At 42.7% G+C, this 20669-nt stretch overlaps 2 protein-coding genes across 2 annotated transcripts in view; one reads left to right on the top strand and one right to left on the bottom strand.

The window, feature by feature from the left end:
- TFAM (transcription factor A, mitochondrial) overlaps positions 1–10054 on the bottom strand; it is a 20589-nt gene extending 10535 nt beyond the window's left edge. Inside the window, exons 1-4 of the mRNA XM_018558750.1 lie at positions 9944–10054; positions 6185–6369; positions 4247–4317; positions 2603–2752 (exon numbers count right to left, since the gene is read on the bottom strand). Of these exons, the coding sequence (XP_018414252.1) occupies positions 2603–2752; positions 4247–4317; positions 6185–6369; positions 9944–10020 (483 nt within the window). The 5' untranslated portion in view covers positions 10021–10054. The remainder of the gene's footprint in view (positions 1–2602; positions 2753–4246; positions 4318–6184; positions 6370–9943) is intronic.
- Positions 10055–10351: 297 nt separating this feature from the next.
- On the top strand, positions 10352–17499 carry DNTTIP2 (deoxynucleotidyltransferase terminal interacting protein 2). Its single transcript, XM_018558749.1, has 7 exons — positions 10352–10420; positions 12577–14270; positions 14919–15057; positions 16321–16416; positions 16556–16720; positions 16891–17000; positions 17382–17499. The coding sequence occupies exons 1-7, from the start codon at positions 10352–10354 to the stop codon at positions 17473–17475; spliced, it is 2367 nt and encodes a 788-aa protein (XP_018414251.1). The 3' UTR covers positions 17476–17499.
- The last annotated feature ends 3170 nt before the right edge of the window (positions 17500–20669 follow it).

The raw sequence follows: 20669 nt of genomic DNA, 5'->3' as shown, positions 1-20669 counted from the left end.
ATTGGGGGTGTCTGAATTTCATCTTGCCTAGGGCAGCCCCAAACCAAAATACACCACGTACCCTAGCCCAAGAAAAAGCAATCCAATCTGCCCGAAGCATTTTTAAGTATTTTGTTTAGATAAGCTCTGTGTATGGAAACATGTAACAAATATAAAACAAATGTTACCCCAACGGCTGCAAAAGTGGAAATACACTTTAAAGGGATGCTGTCAGTTTAATAACAAAAAAAAAAACAGTTCTATGCAACAGAAAAGGGATGATAATCAATATCCAGCAGCCCATTTATTCTACCTTACCTTTGTTCCAGTGCTGCAGCCTCCATCAGACTCTTGAGCATTTGACATATGATGGAGTGTGGGCAGCCTGTGTTCCCAGCTGCACGCTGTGGTTCCTTCCTCTAGCCCTACATTACCAAATGACTCAGGAATATCGTATGGGGTCTGAGTATGGACCAGTGTGTGGTGGGGGACGCAGACATCCGATACGCACAGAAGTGTTAAATACTGAATAGTCTGACGGAAGCTGCAGCATTGGAAGGGAGGTAACACAAAATACATGGTCAACTAGAGAGGTGAGAATAATCCCTTTTATATTGCAGAGACCTGACATTGGATTTTTTTTTTTACTGAACTGATAGGGTCACTGTACACAGTTAAGGCCTGATGTTTCTTGACCGTACTGTACAGGGCACAGGCTGAATCAGAGACCATTGAGTAATACAGCGGTATCGTCAGGTGACTGGACATTGGCCAGAGCTGTAGGCCCCTATATAACCCCTCCCACAACAGGATATCCTCGGTTATTTGTTAGCGTTTAGGTGATGGATGTAATTTTTTTCTCTCTGAGAGAATGTTTAATAGACTTACATTTATGATTTCTTTAACCCATTTTCTTGGCTGCATACGTCTACTGGCGATTGTGCAGTTTTTCTGGTTTGGTGCCCCACGATGGGAGTCGTAGGCCCCACAAGGACTACGACTGAAGAGGTGGGACCAGCCTGTAATGTAGCTTCAGGCACTGGATCTTGCATTCAGCACCCACCATGGCACATAGTACAATGGGTTGGGTTAGTTGCAGGGTGCTATACAGGTCTAGGGCAGTGGCGTATTCGCACTGGCGTGACCCCTGCTGCTGACCCCCGCTTGTAGGGGCTGTGGCAACGGGGATAAAAAAAATCTCCAGGGTTGGGGGGTGAGGCGCGGAGCAGCAAGCGTCAGCTGGCGGGGAGAAGCCACAAGTTTCAGGATGGCTGAGCGGTGAGGAGAACGGAGCCGCTGTCATCATGTCAGTTTCCGGATGACAGCGGCTCTGTGCGTGGCCGTATGGCTAACCAGGGGACGCTGATCTGTCTCTGCATGAAAGTGGCCGGAGCCAACCGTGAGATGATATACATATCCCTGATGCTTGTCTGAAGTGAGTGAAGCCAAGGTTATCCTTGTATTTTGATGTCCGAAGCTGTGGGTGCTAAGTCCTAGCCCATGGCATCTCCCTTCCATTGGGTCCTAGTCTGTTGCCTAATTCTCTATTACGGTGTCCTAGACAAACTCTCTGGCTCTCCCCCTTCCGCCATCATCCTCCATTCCCCTCAGGACCCCTGCTATCCCTCTCTTTCTTTCCCTTTTAGGGGCTCTTCTCCCTAACTCTGGAGAGGGTCTGGGGCAATGTTATGGCGCTGGGAGCTGTTCCATGGCTGGCGACTGTAACTGTCACAGAGGTGGCCATCTTCTCAGAGAGCCATGTTGGAGCCTCTGGTGCCTGCACAGTAAGTAGAAGGTGGCCTTATATCTATCGCTGGAGATTTTGGCTGGCCAGGGGAAATGTTCTCCTGCTGAAGTGGTCAGTGTGGAAGGACAGAGAAAGAAGGTGTTCTGGACAATAGGCAGCAGAAGGGGGCTGGTCTATGGACCAGAGGTGGACCTACCAACCGTGAGTACCCATGGGGCCTCTCACATGACATGGTGGGCTCTAAACACAAATGGACAGTGGGAAAAGGGGTTACTCTGATTCAGCATTGCTGTACTATACTTCAAGAAAAGGATTTGACAGGAAAGCAAAAAATTCTGTTTATCAATATGCTCTTACAGGTTTTTGCAAGTTAAGGCCTGGTCATACTACTGATAAAAAAAGCATGCTTTAGCATAAATTCTTTTTTGATGATGTGTACATTAAAATGAACAAACCCAATAAACCACAAAAAAGGCACTTTCAATGCACATTAGTGTGGCTGGGTAAAGCAACAGGTTTGCTAAACTGACCCCTCCCCAGTTGCATATACCATCCTCCCTTCCCTAGTTCTAAAATTAGGCCACTGGAAGTGACAAAATAACATGCAATACTTTTGGGTATGGACAGCCACACCTTTTTCTCCTACGAGTCCTCAGTGTCATTTTCAAATGAATGGAAGCTCCTACAGAGCCTGCTCTTTGCCCCCAGCGGCAGAATAGTGCAGCAAAGTAGCCAAGGGAAGTATGTGCAGTGAGGGAGGCTGACAGTTAACTGAACCTGCTGCAATACCCTGCCAGGCAAATCATAGGTTCACTTTAGGGTTTGATAGGCTTATACTTGCTACTGACTTGGTGCCATCTTTTTTTCACCCCTTACCCTTTTCTGCTGTATCTTTTTTAGTTTCTCCATCTTCTGCTTTTTTTTCTCTTTCAGCATTTCCAAGTCCAGAGGGTTGAGACTGTCTTTGTATTTTTGTACAGTGTCTCTGTACTGCATTAAATCAAGTCTTGCAGCATCTAAATATACCTGGAAATAGGAAAATCATAGTAGTTATCCTTGTCTAACCATAGACATATCATACAAGCACTGCAAATGCTCTGTACTGTATCACATGAAGTGTGAAGCAAGTCTCTGCAGAACCCAGGAGATGCACCCTGCCATTAGCCTGCTGTTATTCATGGGACATTATCATCCAGAGCCAGACTTGGACTAACAAGCAGCTCTAGCATAAAGGACACACCGGCTCATACCTAAATAAACACCTTTCGCCAAAGAAATAATAATGTATATGTACTGACACCACGGAAGAGTACAAGTGACCAAGTGCTGGATGTGTGCAGACAACAGTGAATTTAAAACCAGTTTGCCTTAGGCTGGCCACACACAAGTCCTTTTTTCGCGTTCAGCCCCGTAGGCCAAAGGAGAAAAAACTCATGAATAGCACAGCACAGATGGGGGAATCCTTTCCACTATGCTATTGTATTCTGACAGTGGTGGGTGTGCAGCCATCAGAATACCCAAACAATGACTGGAGCTGATTGGATGCAGCCACTGTTTGGCTGACAATTTTCGTCCCAGTTCCTTTAACAAAAAATATTTACTTTGGTCAAACAGAGAGGTGCCCAAAGGGCCATACTGTTCGAATTCAACTGAGTCAGGAGAAGCCAAAAGTTTGAGCAGTGCATGGCTAGCTTTAGGCTAGGCAGACCACAGAGCTCACAATGTCCAAAAAAATCTATTCAGGCAAAATAGTCTTCCTGGGGTGCACATGCCAGAATATTTCGTTTAGGCCAATCAATGTCAGCTTGTGAAAACAAAGAAGTGTGAATCAGCTTGAACCTAAGTACTGCTAAGCAACTACGCAGCAACACATTGAAAAGACTCTTGGACTTGAGATGTTTGCCAAGCCAATAAAGGTCTCAATCCGTAATAACATTTGCGTTCCTCAGAGAGACGTATTCCATGACAGAGCTGTCCAAGAGCCTGCTACAAATACACATGAGCTGGTGCCCTAAGGTAAAAAAGAACAGGAGAATAGAATTTCTGTTGAAATGAGTAAAATAATCAGGGTGTGCTTTTGACACCTATGTTCTCCATATTTCAGAAAGAGAGAGATGGGAGACTGGCACTTCTTTCTACAGGTGTCTTTGAGGTAAATGATACCAACAGGTACATATTTTTGAAATCTACACCCAGTGCATAATCTACACCATAAAATGTTATTTTCTTAAAAAACAAAACAAAACATAACACGAGTATGATCGTAAATCTACAGAACACGGCCAGGGCACCAATACTGAATAAAAGCTTGATTGGCTGGCTTAAAAATGTTTCTCTTTTTCTATTGTTTTCACCAGTCAGTAAAGATATAAGTGCCAGTGTTGACAGCTTGTCCGAGGTTCCATGTGACGGTCAGGAAAAATATTGTTGGCCGAGAACCTTTGCTGTTTTACCATTTTTAACAAAATTTATTTCACACATTTCTATTATTTAATAGACTTAGTTAAGTACAAAGCTTACTTGTTTTTCAGGATCTGAAAGTGCTCTCCATTTATCGGCTGTGAACGTAGAAATATCTTTGAAAGACGCCCCTATAAATAAATAAAAAAAAACAAAAATCAATCAACAAGCTTAAAACACCACATATTTACAAAAATAAATATAAACAACTCTTAAGAAAGCACTTCATCATACACAAAGAAGTAATTTTAGTGTGAATTTAAATACCAATTGTGGTACCAAATTCCTTTAGAAGTAGAATAGGAGCGAAAACCTTCAGCAGCCATCTATTCTTCAATAACTATACAATGGGAAAAATAATATATTTATTAAGGATGCATCAATACCATTTTTCCAGTCCAATGCTTGTCCTCACAGATACAAGTACTGATACCATTTTGTTTATTATCGTGTCACAGTTTTTCTAAAACAATAGAGACTAATGATTTCAGGACAGTGGTGGAGCGCCAAAGCCAGGTCCCAGCTGCAACCTCTGCAACCCTGGTAGTTCTCGTGAAAACGGCAAGTATCAGCACTGGTATCTGAACTGGTATCTGTGCATCCCTAGTAATAAGTAATGCAGCAAGAAGCTGCTACTGCTGTGTTGAGAAGGCTGATGTAATTTATCCCATCCTGAATGGTGTTCCCCCCAAAAAATAAAAAAAATAACGCATGTTCTTTACTTCTCACAAACAATATATCCCCGAATAGAGATCCAAAAAGGATAGTAAACATCAGAATAACAATTTGAAAAATGGTATAAATGTATTATAATTCTCAAACAATATAAAAAAAAAAAATTAATAATGGATCAAAAAAGATGCATAGACACACATTTAAAACATCCTAAAAACACCTTTTGTACCAGCCACGGTATTAGCAAAGTAGAAGTGTATAATTCATATATCATAGATATCTGGCAATATTCATGAACATGATTCCACCTAACTAAAGATAGTAACTGATATTATCAAATTAGAGAACATCCTGCCCTCCTGTGATTGGAAGTCCTACTAAGATACCCCCTTAGCCCTCATTCACGCGGGTAACGGCCGGCCCGTACAGATCCGTGCTGTGTGCGGGTGTCCTTGCTTGGGCGCAGATAGGATCCATCCTGTCAGCGTACGAGTACCTGCACGGACGTGCAGTTCGAGTGAGCGTAGGGAGGCGTAGAGAAGGCGTAGAGACCATAGAGAAGGACAGGCTGCTGCGTGTAATCACACGCTGCACCTGTCCTTCCCGGGAGCGGCCCGATACGGCCGTGCACGCAGCACGGATCTGTACAGGCCGGCCATTTCTTGTGTGAATGAGGGCTAATGAGTGCTGAGAACTCCTGGATATGAGTATATCAGTTCTCAGCAGTCATTAAGAAGGGGGTATCTTAGTAGAACTTCCAATCACAGGAGGGCAGGATGTTCTCTAATTAGATAATATCAGTTACAATCTTTAGTTAGGTGGGATCATGTTCATGAATATTGTCAGATATCTATGAGGCTCCATCTGGCATTTGAGCCAAGCGAGAACCTCTGTGCTATTTCTAGCTTTGAGTGCTGCATCCAGTTAAGATTCACTGATGAAATGGCTGTAGTTTGTGATTGCAGACTCTGATTAATAGTTCAGCTAGCGATTAATTGAACTAATGAAGGAAAAAATATCAACTATCTCATTCAGCCATTTTATGAGAGTCTGTATCATATTTTGATGCAGTACTCTCGCACACTGGCTGCAGGCAGGGACAGTGTGCTAAGGTATTTCAAAGTGCATTGGTAAACTGCAAAAACTCGTAGCAACCAGATTACCAGTTTACTGGAGTCAAATTTGTGAAAGATGAATTCTGGGTGACCAGAAGGAAGTCTTATTGAATACCGCTGATGAACTTGTATATACAGTATGTCAAGTGTGCATCAAGTGAATTACAAAGATTAGCTAAGTCTGTTAAACCCTCATCCAAGAACTTACCCGGGTGCTGCTTAGCGATTAGTGGTCGGTGCTGCTTAAAAAAGCGAAAATACGCTGGCAGGGGACGTTTTGGGGGGTCCCCTGGGGAAGGAGCTTTTGGGAAATCATATGAAGTTATATTTTCCGAGAACCATCTTGCTGTTGAACACCGAATAGCCGATAAAGCACTGGGAAGGCTGCTGCATCTAGAAGGAAATGAGAACACAGTCACAATTGTACCTCTGATTTAAATAATTATATAACTTATCATACTGGTGATGAGAAAGACTGTTATGACTGAGACTGACTACATATTAACCAGTCTGAGGAAAAACAGTTTTGTAATCACAGACTTTTCAAAGAATATTGGTGTTTAATACAGATGATGTGCTCACTCATTGGGAGACATTTTTCAATAAAGTAGTGATATATTAGGCACAAATCAAGCTGCCTCTCCTTCAGAAAAGTCTGAGTGAATGTAATTATATATGCAAACCCATACCTTAAAAATGATATATCTCTATCTGACATTAAGCTGCAAGTGTAGACAAAGGAGGAAACAAAATGGCCACTCCGTTTGCTTACATGGGATTATTGGACAAGAAATCAGCTGTGTGGTGGAAGCCTCTGCACACCTACAGTACATTTATTTTAAATATCTTCCGTTTAACTTGAAACTTTTATGTGTAAATGATTTCATGGAAACTATTTCATTCATTAAGATTAAACAATAGCCATCGGAAGGGATATGGTAGACCTCTGTGACTATACAAAGGTCAATATGCAAAGGTTGGGGCACCTCTGTTCAAATTACCCATTTAATTAGAAAAATACCCTAAAGCAAGAATAGAAATACAGCTGGCTGCAAGGAATGTTCAGGAGCTGTGATTTCTTCCAAGGTACTGCTAATAAGTGCCAAAACGTCTCCAAGGTTTTGTTCTCTTGCAGTTTCTTAAATTTGCCAAATATTGTAAGAACAATTGTAGAAATAAGTAATCTGTCCATTCATTCCCTGCTGCCCCCAAAACATAAAAAGATGTCAGCTAATCCATGCCTGACTGTATCCATAAAGACATGATTCTTGCTCTGTTTCACCAGGCACAGAATGTATTCTCCAGCACCACAGATGGGGCTACTTATATAAAACCTCATTGTGGTTGTAGATCGAGGATGGTAAAATCAACCAACAACTGGCATGTTCCATTCATCCTCAGAGAACGACGAGGCAAATGTATTAGCTGTCTGTTGACTTTATCATCCTGAACCTACAATAAAAGTGTGTTCTTATACTGTGATTTACATGCCTACCAACCTCTAGACACAGCAAAGACAATACACCTTTTATCTCAAAGGACAAAACTCCAATGTGGTGGATTATGAATAAATTGTGTGCAAAAATAATTGGCTGAGCCTACTGAAGCTTTTTCTACCATCAAATGTTATTTATACCTGTATGTGAAAATAAACCAAATCATTTAGAGCCTTGGTTCTCAAGTGGTGGGTCGTGACCCAAAAGTGGGTTCCGACCCTGTGTTCAGTGGGTCGCCGCGTGCCTTCCACTTTTCTAGATGAGAAGCTTCTCAGCCTCCCCCCAGCGCAGCACTGTCAGTTCTCGCACCAAGCAGCCATTCATATGCTGCTCGGCACTGAGTGTCAGGTTAAGGTGGGGTGGCCTGGAGCTATGACCGTGAGGAAGCTCCATCCATACGTGCATGGTTTACAGCTCCCTCGCATGTCCTGTAGAGGTGCCTGGATCGGAGTGACGTCACATTCGGGCTCCCGACATCTCTACAGGGCTCGCAAGGGAGCAATGCACATATGGATGGAGCTCTGTCACAGCACAGCATCACACACTGGACCCCAAGGCTGAGGATCCACTCCAGTTCTCGTAAGGTAGAGAGACTGGGTGGATCTTAAAAAAGGGAATGTATATGTGTGTGAGGTTGTGTGCATCCGTCATTGCTTTTGAGGGCCCGTTCACACTAGTACAGTGCGTTAATCGAACAGTCCTGTGCCATTGATGCACTGTACCATTAAATTGCACCTACTATGCGCTATGGTGTGGGAGGTGTGTTGCGTTGCCATTCATTTGAATGCCACCCCAAACGCACCTCCCGCCCACAGTTCAATTGCCCGCACCAGAACGAGCTTGGGGCGCATCTTAATGACCAAGGACAAATGTGGGCCCTGAGGTTACACAGGTTGAGAACCACTGATTTAGAGAATGCATAAAAAAAATGCGTGTGATCTGATACTTGATTGTCAGGTAGCACACGTGTTTCTAGAGGTCTGAAACCTGTTCCAGAAGAGGGACTGTGGAGAGGGACAGGAGATTCAGTTTCAGAAGACGAAGTGTGGAGAGAGACAGGAGGATTCGGTTCCAGAAGAGGAAAAGCTTGGGGAGGACAGGAGGATCGGTAAAGAGACTGCGGAGGAGGAGAGAGGGATTTTGTTCTAGGACAGAAGAGGAGCAGGAGGTATTCGGTTCTAAAAGAGGAACAGTGGAGAAGGACAGAGGGATTCAGTTCTAGAAGAGGAACAGTGGAGAAGGACAGAGGGATTCAGTTCTAGAAGAGGAATAGTGGAGAAGGACAGAGATTCAGTTCTAGAAGAGGAACCGTGGAGGACAGAGATTCAGTTCTATAAGAGGAACAGAGATTCACAGAGATTCAGTTCTATAAGAGGAACAGAGATTCAGTTCTCTAAGAGGAACAGTGGAGAAGGACAGAGGGATTCAGTTCTAGAAGAGGAACAGTGAAGGACAGAGGGATTCAGTTCTAGAAGAGGAACAGTGGAGAAGGACAGAGGGATTCAGTTCTAGAAGAGGAACCGTGGAGAAGGACAGAGATTCAGTTCTATAAGAGGAACAGAGATTCAGTTCTATAAGAGGAACAGTGGAGGACAGAGGGATTCAGTTCTAGAAGAGGAAAAGTGGAGAAGGACTGAGGGATTCAGTTCTAGAAGAGGAACAGTGGAGAAGGACAGAGGGATTCAGTTCTAGAAGAGGAAAAGTGGAGAAGGACAGAGGGATTCAGTTCTAGAAGAGGAACAGTGGAGAAGTACAGAGGGATTCAGTTCTAAAACCCAGATAGCAAGGATAACTTGCCACAAACTTAATTCATGTTAACTTGCTACACACATTCCTGGCAAGTTGTAGACTTACAGATCACTTGCAGCACATGTTCTAGTTGACACTTTTTACATTTGTAGCAAATTTGCTTGGCAAGTCTACAGCAAGAGTCCTGCAGGTCTTAGCAAGAGCTCTGCGAGTGTACAGCACTTTTGCAAAGCACGTTGACCTGGAGACTTGCAATGCAGACTTGCTGTAATTGTGCAACAAAATTGTGAAGCTTGCCAAGTCGGCCATACTTTATTAAGTCATTTTCAAACGTGCAGCTCAATTACTTGCTATCTGGGAAGAGGAGCAGTGGGGAAGGACAGAGGAACTAAGTTCCAGAAGACGGACATTGGACGAGGTCATCCCAGGAAAGGGCAGAGGAGGCCAGAGGGATTCGGTTCCAGAAGGGAGCAGGGATTCTATGTATCTGCTGCAGAGAGTGGAAGGGAATCAATAAACTAATTTTCTGCCAAGCTTGCACATCGGATTCTAACAGCACTGAGACCCAGCATGGCTGGAAGGCACATGGTGTGTGACACCTGTGTCCTCGCAGGGAATGCTGGGATTTGCAGTTCCACAGGTCTCGCTAGTAATACAGCACAGCAGCTAGGGCTTGAATTTCCCATGCCCGATTAGTCTTTATCTCTCTCTACAGGTGACACCTTGCAGCCTGTGTAAAGCTGAGCCCGGCCAGCGACTTGACAACGACGCCGACACCTCTAGACAGCAGGGATACCATAACTACTAAACGATCCTCCAGTCCCGCTCATCCGCAAAGCATGCCGGAAACGTCGACCGTCACTTCCTCATGTGCTCTGACTAGTTGTTACAGCATTCCTTGTTTTAAACTCACTGCTACTTTTAGGTTGTATACATTCGTTTCTGTTGGGCAGTGTGCGGTCTGCTCTATAAACTGCTTATTTCTAAATCCCATAACGCATTTTCTGGAGACGGGGGAGAGTAACAGCGGAACGCTTGCAACGGTTCAAGTTTCCGCAGGGAGCGGTTTCTCGGTGCACCCAGTAGAGCGTGGATTGTGCGCATGCGCGCCCTGACTGCATGCAGGCAAGATGGTGGCTACCAGAAGGGGCACGAGGGTAGAGTCACAGGAGGAGGCGGTAGGGAGCGGCGGAGATCAGGTAGTGTTACGAAAAAGAATGTGATCAGTACACTGTGAGATCGTAACATGTCTGTGGTTATTAGATAGATATCTATAAGTTTCTATGGCCAGTGTGCGGCTGTGCGCCACAAAAACTGATCTACCTCCCATCATGCTCAGACCTTTTGCAGTGTTGGATAGAGTGTTTTTTCTGCTCCTCTGGATAAACTCCCCTTTGCTTATAAAACTCCTCCCGCCAGGTTAATGTTAGCAGTCTGCGTACCGCTGGGAAAATGTATCTTCACTTGTCCCAAAGATGCAACAGGAAGCTTGAGGGAAATTTCACAAAGTAAGGGGAGTTCCCTGCATCAGGAAATGGTAGACTTGATCCAGCTTCCCTAACTCACCTCTGCAGCATCGTTAACATTAAGCTGGCCATGCATCGGTAGATTGAAGGACGGGCCAGGTTCTGATTTTGGGTCTCGTTCCCTAAGATAGGAGTCAAACCACATAAGTTTTAACCATATGTGATGTGGCTTTAGGCTGGTTTTGCCCTAGGGCTGAAACTGATCGATAATGAGAATCGTCAGCGATTCTCATTATTGATTAGTTGCTCTGCAATCGGAGGATGTGGCATCGAAGGGAAAACAGACCCTTGGGCTGGGTTCACACCTAGGCGTATTGAATATGCGTGGTTCGCGTTGCACGTTTTTACCGCGAATCGCGGTAAAAAAACGCGCGTTTCCGTGGGCTACTTGGCTGTATCCCAATGGAAACGCGAGACCAAAACGCCCCAAAGAAGTACATGTACTTCTTTGGGCTTAGGCCGTTTTGTATCGCGTTCGGACGGGTGGAAATACGGCAAGGTGTGAACCAGACCCATTGAATACAATGGGATTTAGATGTTTTGTAGAGCGTTCGTCGAGCGTTGAACGTGCTACAAAACGTTCAGGTGTGAACCAGGCCTTGCAGTCAGTGCCCAGCTGTGAGGAGAGCTCCCCCAAAACGGTTAACCCCTTATTATCCGGAAATGTAAGCAACTGGCACTCTCAAGCAACCACCACCAAAAAATCAAGGACATATGTCCGATTTTTTTTTCTTTTTGCCAGTGGCTTGATGTACACTGAAAAATATTTGTTAGCAACTACATTTATTTAGTTGCTAATTAAATTCTTTATTCAATTCTTGCTGCCAGCCGGTGGCTAGTTTCCACAGTCGGCAGCAGATTGTAAACAACGGTTAGCAATAGCCAGCAAGGTGGCTATTGTACCTGCCCGCTAAGCAGAGGAGCGGACCTGAGAGAGAACTTTCTCAGCTGCAGGGGGGATTGCTTGAGAGTTGCTGTTAACTCTCAAGCAACCAGAAACTACAGTTATCCGGCATCTACCGATCCCCGTGGGTGCTGGATTGCTGGGAGTTTATTGTACTTTTAAGGCTTGCCAAATGTCAAGGTGCTTATTTCAGCTCTCAACTGGACTTTCAAACCCTCAAATGGTTGGTGTCATAGTTGACCACTTGTGCAACAATCCACATACAGGCTAAGTACCTTCCTTGGTTGTAAGGCATAGGAGGTTGTTCCGCTTTAAACCTGAGTGCATGAGACCACTTAACTGCTTACCATGGCTTCACTTCCATGCAATGTGTACTAAATGTCAGTTGAATAGTAGCTTTTCAGTGGTTCGGTTGTCTAAAAAAACATAATTACCATTTTCAGACGTTTTCTGATGACAACACAACATTTGCGGGTTTCTTTCTCTTTCAGTGATCACCGGGACAAATAGAGAGGTTGAATCTCCCTAATGGGGACATTGACAGGTGTTGTAATTCCTCTCCACTCCATCCAAAACTGGAAACAAAAGCGTTGGCTTCAGTTGCACTTTATTTTTAGCGTGAGCAGCATTAGAAAGAGGTGTCTGTGCTCCGTTTTTATTAGTAATGATAGAAATGGGGTGGAACTGTAAATATTGATATAGCAGCATCGGTTATCTTTTCAGCTGCTTTTATATTGAGCTGTAATTTGTGCACCATTCTAATGTAAATACAGCTGTATTTAGTTTTCACTTGGCCTATTTTGATACCTTTTAAAACTGTTTGGAAAACAAACCGCAAAAATATCTGGAATAATCATGTGTTTACTTTTTTTCCCTCAGTAGCATTTCCATATATGTAAACTAATATATTTTTTTTGTTTTGTAGACTGCAGTGGAACCTGCTACACCAGCTTCTCCAAAGCGGGCACAAAGACCAGTTAAGAGTGACACTGTTGCACAGAAAAGCGGTGGGAATAGTCAAGATCAGGGTGACTCTACATCAACAGTTGGCAGCCCCACCAAAAATGATTCTACAAAGGGGCCATCACAGGTGGTCACTCGCAGTAGGCATAAGAGTGGTCAGTCAGATGCAGATGTCTCAGAAGCAGAATCTACTACATCAAATTCTTCCACAAGAGTTACACGAAGTAGACAAAGTCTCGGGAACGTAACCGACTCAGCAAGGAAACTGAGAAGCCAACGATCTGCTTTTATAACTGAGCCTATCTTGGAGTCTAAAGAAGATGAGCTATCCGAAGCTGAGTCAAACTGTTCCTCTGTTTCTACACGTGCTAGCAGGGCTAGCAAGAGGATACGTGCAAGCGCCTCACTCTTAACCAGAGCAAGAAGTAGGAAGTCTGCTTTGCCTTCTGAAACAGTCTCTGATCATTCTGAGGCTGAATCAAATTGTTCTTCTGTTTCAGGGTTGCAAAATACTGCAGTAAGATCTAGAAGAACATCTGAAGCAACCCGTCCACTCTCTGTTAATCGTGAATCTCAGAAGGATGAAATATCAGAGGCAGAGTCTTGCAATTCTGACTTTGTTTCTCAACCGAGGACCAGACGTTCTAGTAGGCAAATTCAGAGTAAACCAAAGGCAGATGCGGCTAAGAGTGTCAGTGAAGCTAGCAGTCAAGAGCAAGAGTCACCGAAAAAACAAAGGCATAGTTTACGTGGAGTAAAAGTTCTAGAGCCTTTGTCCTCTGTGCAAAAGGAGAAAATGTTGTCCACTCCCCGTAGGAGTTTGAGAAATCGGTTTGTAATTGAAGAATGCAGCGATATTATAGTACTTTCAGACAGTGACTCTCAGAGTAAAACATTCTCAAGCAAACATGAACAGGTGGATCAACCAGCTGACCAAGAGTCTGTCAAAGAAAAACATAGCTTGTCTGTAGAACCCAGTTCGATTGTGACCACAAAATTACCTGCAACATCCCAGTCAACAATGAATGATGCACCAGATGAAATGATTGACCTCACTGAAGATTCGATGGCTGAACCACAACTCAAAGAGCAAGATCAAAGCAAAGCTGATAATGATGATGACAACGACGATGACAATGTCAGTGAGACAGCTGACATTACAAACAAAGATTTTCCAAATGCCAAAGCATCCCAAAGTGGAAAAAGTGATGCCTCCAATATCACTGAAAGAGTGGAAATATCTTTAATGCTAGATAGTGATGAAAGTGAAGACTCGGAACACAGCGAGGAGGAAGAAGCTGATGTAGAAATGGAGCAGGCGGTGAACCAGAAAGAACTGGAAGAGGAAAAGAACCATGAAGGCCTTGAGAAAAAGAAACATCTCAAACCAACTTCAACTGAGCAATCAAAAGATCTGCAAGGCAATGGACTTTTTGTTATTGATACAGCTCCGGGTTTGGACTCGAGTAAAAAATATTATGTAGATCATGATGTAGATGACAGGGAATCTGAGAGAGATCAAAGTGAGAAGGAGGAACTATCTGAACCGGAGGACGAGCTGCCTGAGCCAGATGAAGAAGAACATTTTATTGACGAAGAGGTGGATGATGACGATAATGAAGAAGACGAATTGTTAAACAAACCTAAAGCAGGCTTGTAAGTCTTTCAGTTTAACAAAGAATATTAGAATTTTGTATTTCTTTAAAGTAAAAAAAACGAACCAGTGGAGTTTTATAGGGGCCAGTGACACACTGCTGTAAATTGACCTTAACGATTTCTTTACAATGGCATGATTTCTATACACTTGCTATGTAAGCTTTAGTGGCAGGGAGCAGGTATTCTATACTTACAGGTCCCCCTACTCCCTCATGCTTGCTGTGTTCCTCTCGCCAGCTTGTGCATCACTACAGGACATACAAGCTGGCAGGTGGAACCACAGTATGTGGCAGAAGTAGCAGGAATTCAGACTACCTGACGTTTTAACTACCTGCAATGGCCAGGGAGAAACAAAGCATTAGCATTTCTACACATGGGCAGCCGGAAAAGTAAGTATTTTGCCTCCTTTTTTACTGGGTGTGCATTGCGCTGAAGGGGTCACTTTATAGTAAGTCCTTTGCACAAGACCACAGATCTGTTTTTTGGAACAAGAAGTATGGTGGGGGGAATATAAAGTATGCAGTCCATTTGCACTAATTGCCATACCTTACCATAAACAAGAATTTATTTGTGAATAATATGTAATGTTCATTGCCATTGATCACAGATGGGGCATTCCTTTTCAGCATGTTATTTATTTTTCCCCAGTGATTTGTCATCAAGAATTGACACAGGACTGAATATTAAGCAATTGGGTGGCTTATATATCAATTTTGATGCAGAAAAGCCAAATCCTGGTCCAAGCTTGATCAACAAAATGAAAAAAGATAGTAAAAAGAAAGATGAGGTAAGGTGTTTTCTTTTTACATGTTTGTACATTTGTCAGCCTAACATAAAAACAGACAGGAAGCATGTGTATCAAAATGATTTATGTATGCATTATGTTAAATAAGCAACATATAGTATGATGACTCTGCTAGATTTGTCCTGGGTATCTAGGCATCTATGACCTCGGGTCACAAAAGGTTTAAGAACAGTAGACGGAACTGCTGATGGTACAAGCCATGTTTCATATTGACGGCGTGTAGATTTACTCTTTGGCTGGCAGCTTGCTGCAACTATTGTCCCATTACTGTAACAATCCTAGAATGGGATTTTGTTTGGGATTTCTGCATCCAGCTGTAGGGATCAGCTGCTCCAAACTAACTGAAGTTGTAAAAGAAGTGCAAGTTCTCTCCTGCAATCAACACTAGATTTGGACTTTCAGAATTCAACCCTGGCAACAGTGAATTTGTACTGAAACACAAATGTACACATTTAAAAAAAAAAAAGGTTTATCAATTCATTTTTTTAATTTGACATATTATTTGAAAGAGGGAGATAATGCACTGCCTTTTCTCAACAAATTGGTTGAGGTGATGCTGTAAAAGTTAGAACAACTTGAGGCATCTCAAATATTTAACCTCTGCATTGCTCGTTTTGGTCTAGCATCTAAAATAGAGACAATACACTCAACTGATTCTTGGTCTTGCAACGGTGACCGCTCACCTGTTGTCCCCTTTGCTCTGGCTGTGGTATACCCCTAAGCGTGCTCATGTCTAATGCAAGTGAATGGACTTTGCATAGATATGATTACGTCAGCGGGGCTTAGATTGCCGGAGCCCAAGGAAGATAAGGCTGCAGGAACCGGTCTAGCAACCAGGTGGGGCCATGGATTGGGTGAGTATATTATCTTTTTTATCTTAGACCCTAGACCAAAACGAGCACTTAACTCTTGCAGTACATGGGTAGCCCCACGGCAAGTGTTATTTTTTTAGATGCCCGTGGTTCTATCAAATTTAGCTTAAAGCTAAAAAAAAAAAAACATTTTACATTGCCATTTAACATGCATTTTTTCAACTACATTCTTTTTTTCAAAACGGATGCTGTATGTCTCAGTTTCAAAGAATTATGTACTAGCAGGGCTATTCACTGAAAGGGGAAGTGAACAATCTAGGAAAACATAGCTGAACTGAAAAGTGAGCTGAATTTGATAATAGATTGTTCCCTTCTCCTGCCTTCTTCAAACTCTTCACCCTAAAGTATTGTATATGTTTTGGTTCAATTTCAGCTCCTAAAGAAAAGTGTCATAACCCCTGACTTTGAGAAGAAAGATTCTGTCCCACCATATAGAGTGTCACTGCACAAGTTGAAGAAACAGAGAAAGGCAAGTGGAAGTATAATTTTATACATTTCAGTAGATTACACTTGAAAGTTCCGCTTGCTTTAATTGGCTAACCTGCCTGTGTTTTACATTGGTGTGAATGAGACTGCTATGGTCTTCAATTAATTTGTTTGATTTGCAGGAAGAACGTGAGAAAACAACTGGACGAGGCTGGTTTGACATGAAGGCTCCAGAAATGACTGAAGAATTAAAGAATGATCTAAAAGCTTTGAAAATGAGATCAGCCATGGACCCCAAACACTTTTACAAAAAGGACGACAGAGAGGGCTTCCCCAAATATTTCCAGGTACTGCTACAAGGCTTGGTACCCGGGACAAAATCATCTTGTGTATTTAGAAACCCAAAACGGAAAACAATTTAGACTGGTGCTGGATGGTACATTGCTAGTGGATGCGGGTTTGTACAGTATGTTATTCTTTGAGCTGTGTAGAATAATGGTTATGGTTTCTTTTCTAGGTTGCAACTGTGGTAGACAATCCCTTAGACTATTACCATTCCCGAATTCCCAAGAAACACCGAAAGAGGACCATTGTGGAGGAACTTCTCGCGGATTCTGAGTTCAGAAGGTAAAACTTCAATAAATGTTATTGACTGTAGACCAGCATAAAAGTTGTGACAATCTGCAGCCATGCTCCATTCAGTGATCAAACTGTTCACAAATACAAGTTATGTCATCCACACACCACAAATAGCTCAGCAAGTGCTTTTGCTTTTTATTTAGTCATAACTGAAGATGTACAGTGCAGTTGCTTTTTTTTTATTGGCCATGACAGTTAGTGTGAACTCTGGTGGGGATATCACATCTGTGGAGTGCACCAGCTATATAGATCAACCATCAGTCAACTGTTTTTGGTAGAATTTGTTTTGCACATGCAATATATTTGTTTTCTTTTAACACCATACTGCTAGTGTTTATCTTTTTTAACATGAAACATTTTCCTTTCCAGATATAATAAAAAGAAGTACCAGGAAATCATGGCAGAAAAGGCTGCCCGAGCCGAAGGCAAAAAGAACCGTAAAAAGAAGAAATTTCGGACATAATATCAAGCAGTGTTTCATTTTTGTGATACCCTTCAGCTAGAAACGCACAGAGCACACGGTGTATTTTTTAAATACTGATGAGAAAAGCAGATTTACCAAATCACTGTAAAAAAAAAAACCCACAAACCTAAGTTTCATTAGGATTTGTATATATGTGCAAGTTAAAGACCTGTTTTTATCAGCAAATATATAGGTAAAGTCAAAATATTGGGCTCATTCCCATTCTGTGCAATAAAGTCCCTGGGATGTGGTTGTGACTTAAGCCAGGCTTGATGATTTTAATTGCGTCTTTTGGATATGTGAATGAATGTAATCTACCATACCAAATGAATTATTAGAAATAAGTTTAGACATTTCCAATTGTATGAAAGCAAATTGTCATCAGAAACACAATGAATGAAAAAATATAGAAAGTGACTGATCAGTATACACATTATGGCGTAACTTACATTTACAGACCTGTCTTGATGGCATTTTCCTCTACTGTTGGCCTTCACATGTATCTGAAATTCTATAATAGTAAAATTTCTACTATTTTACTTCACCTGCTGCTTATTTTTAATTTTTGTTAGGGTTGGGTTTAGATAAAAGCGATCAATGGAAAACATGTTCCATTATTGATTTGGTTGTGTGGAGTCTAGTCGTTTCTTTGTTAGTGAACGGTCAAAAAGTTGCCTTTTACCAATACAGGAACACCCAGCTCAAAGAAAGTGAAGGGCCCCCCTCAAGTTATGCCAGATCACCTGGCAATATCCAGTGTAGATCCTGCTTTTAAAGAACACCTCAGCTGTGGAAGTTGTGCCCAAAAAAGACAAAATGGGGCAAGGGAAGGGAGCTTGGAGTTGCCACTTTACAACGCACAATGAAACTGGGGAAAAGAAGTAGCCACTCTCTGGAAGGAAGGACAGTATCAACACAAATGATTTGAAGATATTTTTGGTAATTGTTAAAGTAGTATCAAAACTCTCAAACTTTCTTTTAATAATGATTCCAGATAAAACAAATATACAATGAGTGGTTCTGTTTGTCTTGTACCAATCTTGCCACTCTCCGTTCTGCCCTAACATTAACTAGTTGCTGACGGCCACAATTCGCACGTTTCAGACCCAGATTTCCGGCTGACAGTCCAGTCTTTAAACACTTTAACAACAGCTGCTCTTGAACATTTAACGAATTTTGCTGATACTCGCTCCATGGCTCCGAGCGCCAACAATCATCCCACGTTCAAAGGCTGTTAAATCGCGTTGTTTACCCATATCTTCAGGAAAAAAATCACCTGCTGTCGTGGTCACCAACCTGCTTCCCTATTTATAATGGTCTGGCCCTCTAGCAACTTCAGCACAAAATTATAGCGAGTTTGCCTACAAACGTCAGGTGGTCATAATAATCTGGCCACTCAGTGTACATTACCCAGCTTACTTATGTTTCTGAACTGCTGCTTCCAAGTCCCTCAACTTGGCTTCTCTGAACTCCCTGTCCATTACAAGATCGCAAAGGACAGAGCAGACTCTAGCTACTGTTCATCTACTAGCTTGTAGAAGGGGGAGGGGAGTAGCTTGATTTGCTGCTGTTTGGAGACACGCGGCTTACTAGCAGACACGAGGGTGACTGCATAGCACTCTGCTTGAGAAAGGAGTCACTCTAAAACAGGATATCATGACCAGTGCTCAGGGAAGCAGCTGATTCTGCAGGAAACTAAAACGTTTAGACATTAAGGAGCAGCATCTATTGTGTGATTTCATCAGCATTTGAAATGGCTTAAAATCCTTTTGACTTTTTAATATTTTAAAGTACGTGAATGTGTTTTTAAGGTTTGACTATTGAGTTTGGAATTACTTTAGGTAGGGTACACATGTACGGATTTCGGCTAGTTCCTGTCCTCACCCACCTGACATCTGTCGATCAACTGATCAAAGGAGCAAGGTGGAAAATTCTTGGCTGGACAGAGCTGGCAGCCAATCAGCTGCTAGCACCGTTAGGGTATTCTGATTGCAGCCAGCGGCCCCTTTTAGACTATGATGCAGACTGTGGGCAATTCATCCAACATTTGTAGGCGTTGATGGTGAAATCTGCGGTTTGAACGAAAAAGATACACTTTTATACCCAACTTTATCATACCTTGTTCTGCACTGTGTCTCTGTGTGGTGAGGGCTCTCTTAGTTCAGGCCGGGCTTTGCTTCCTCATGTTAGAGCTGCCCTCCTGATGACTGATGTTCTCATAAAGTTTGTGGGTATTCACAAAGCAGCAGACAATGTGTATGAAGCACAGGTCTATAGCATGAATGAGGCAGAAGCAGGGAGATGCATGCATACATACATAGAGTTCAGACTTATCAGCAGCAAACAGCACAGTAGTGTCACTTCAAAATCTTGTGAGACAGTCACAGGCAGTCATGCCTTTCACACTGCACAGAAGTAGGGGATTTTAACAATCCTAAGGCCTAGTTCACACAGGCTTTAGTTGTATAATAGCAGTGTGAACATCAAGCTTTTACAAAACATTTTCAGAGCTTTTGGCAAGCTGTGTTGAAGGTTTTAAAGCACCCTTCAGCTCCAGGTTGGAAATATTATACACAGATCCTAATTGAAGTGCTGACTGTCATTTAAACAAACTGCTCTCAGACTTAAGCACAACTTGAAGCTTAGTGAAATTCTGCTAGCAACTTTGTTTAAAGTGACAGTCGGCTCTTCCATTAAGATCCGCATTTAACATTCCCAACCTGGAGCTGAAGGGTGCATTAATAGCTTCAACAAAGTTGCTAGAAGCTTGCTGAAAGGTTCACAAAAGCTTTGTGTTTACACTGCTCTTATGCAAGCCATAGCTTGTGTGAATTAGGGCTAAACTTGTGTTCTTGTGATGCTAGTACAGCAAATGGGTGAATATTCATAAACTTACAGCAGGACAATGTTATGGGGAAGTTTAGCAGGTTCATCAAGGTATGAATTCCAGTTGGAAGTCCAATGTTTTAAGCGCTCTCCGGGGGATCTTGGTGTCGTTCGCTGGTGTGCAGCTCCTGGTAAGTACAGACCGGGGTGTCCGACGTGTGTGCTAAGGAAACAAAAAGGAGACCAAAGCGCACACTCTGGAGTGGTGACCTGCAGGTCTTCCACCTCAGTCTTTTACGTCACCACTCCAGAGGATCAATACAGCCCTTTTGCTCAACAATACAACAACACCACGATTTCTACAGTGT

Source organism: Nanorana parkeri, unplaced genomic scaffold, assembly GCF_000935625.1.
Source record: "Nanorana parkeri isolate BGI_ZX_2015 unplaced genomic scaffold, ASM93562v1 scaffold356, whole genome shotgun sequence".
Classification (NCBI taxonomy): Eukaryota; Metazoa; Chordata; class Amphibia; order Anura; family Dicroglossidae; genus Nanorana; species Nanorana parkeri.
This window is presented reverse-complemented; position numbering and strand designations above follow the sequence as displayed.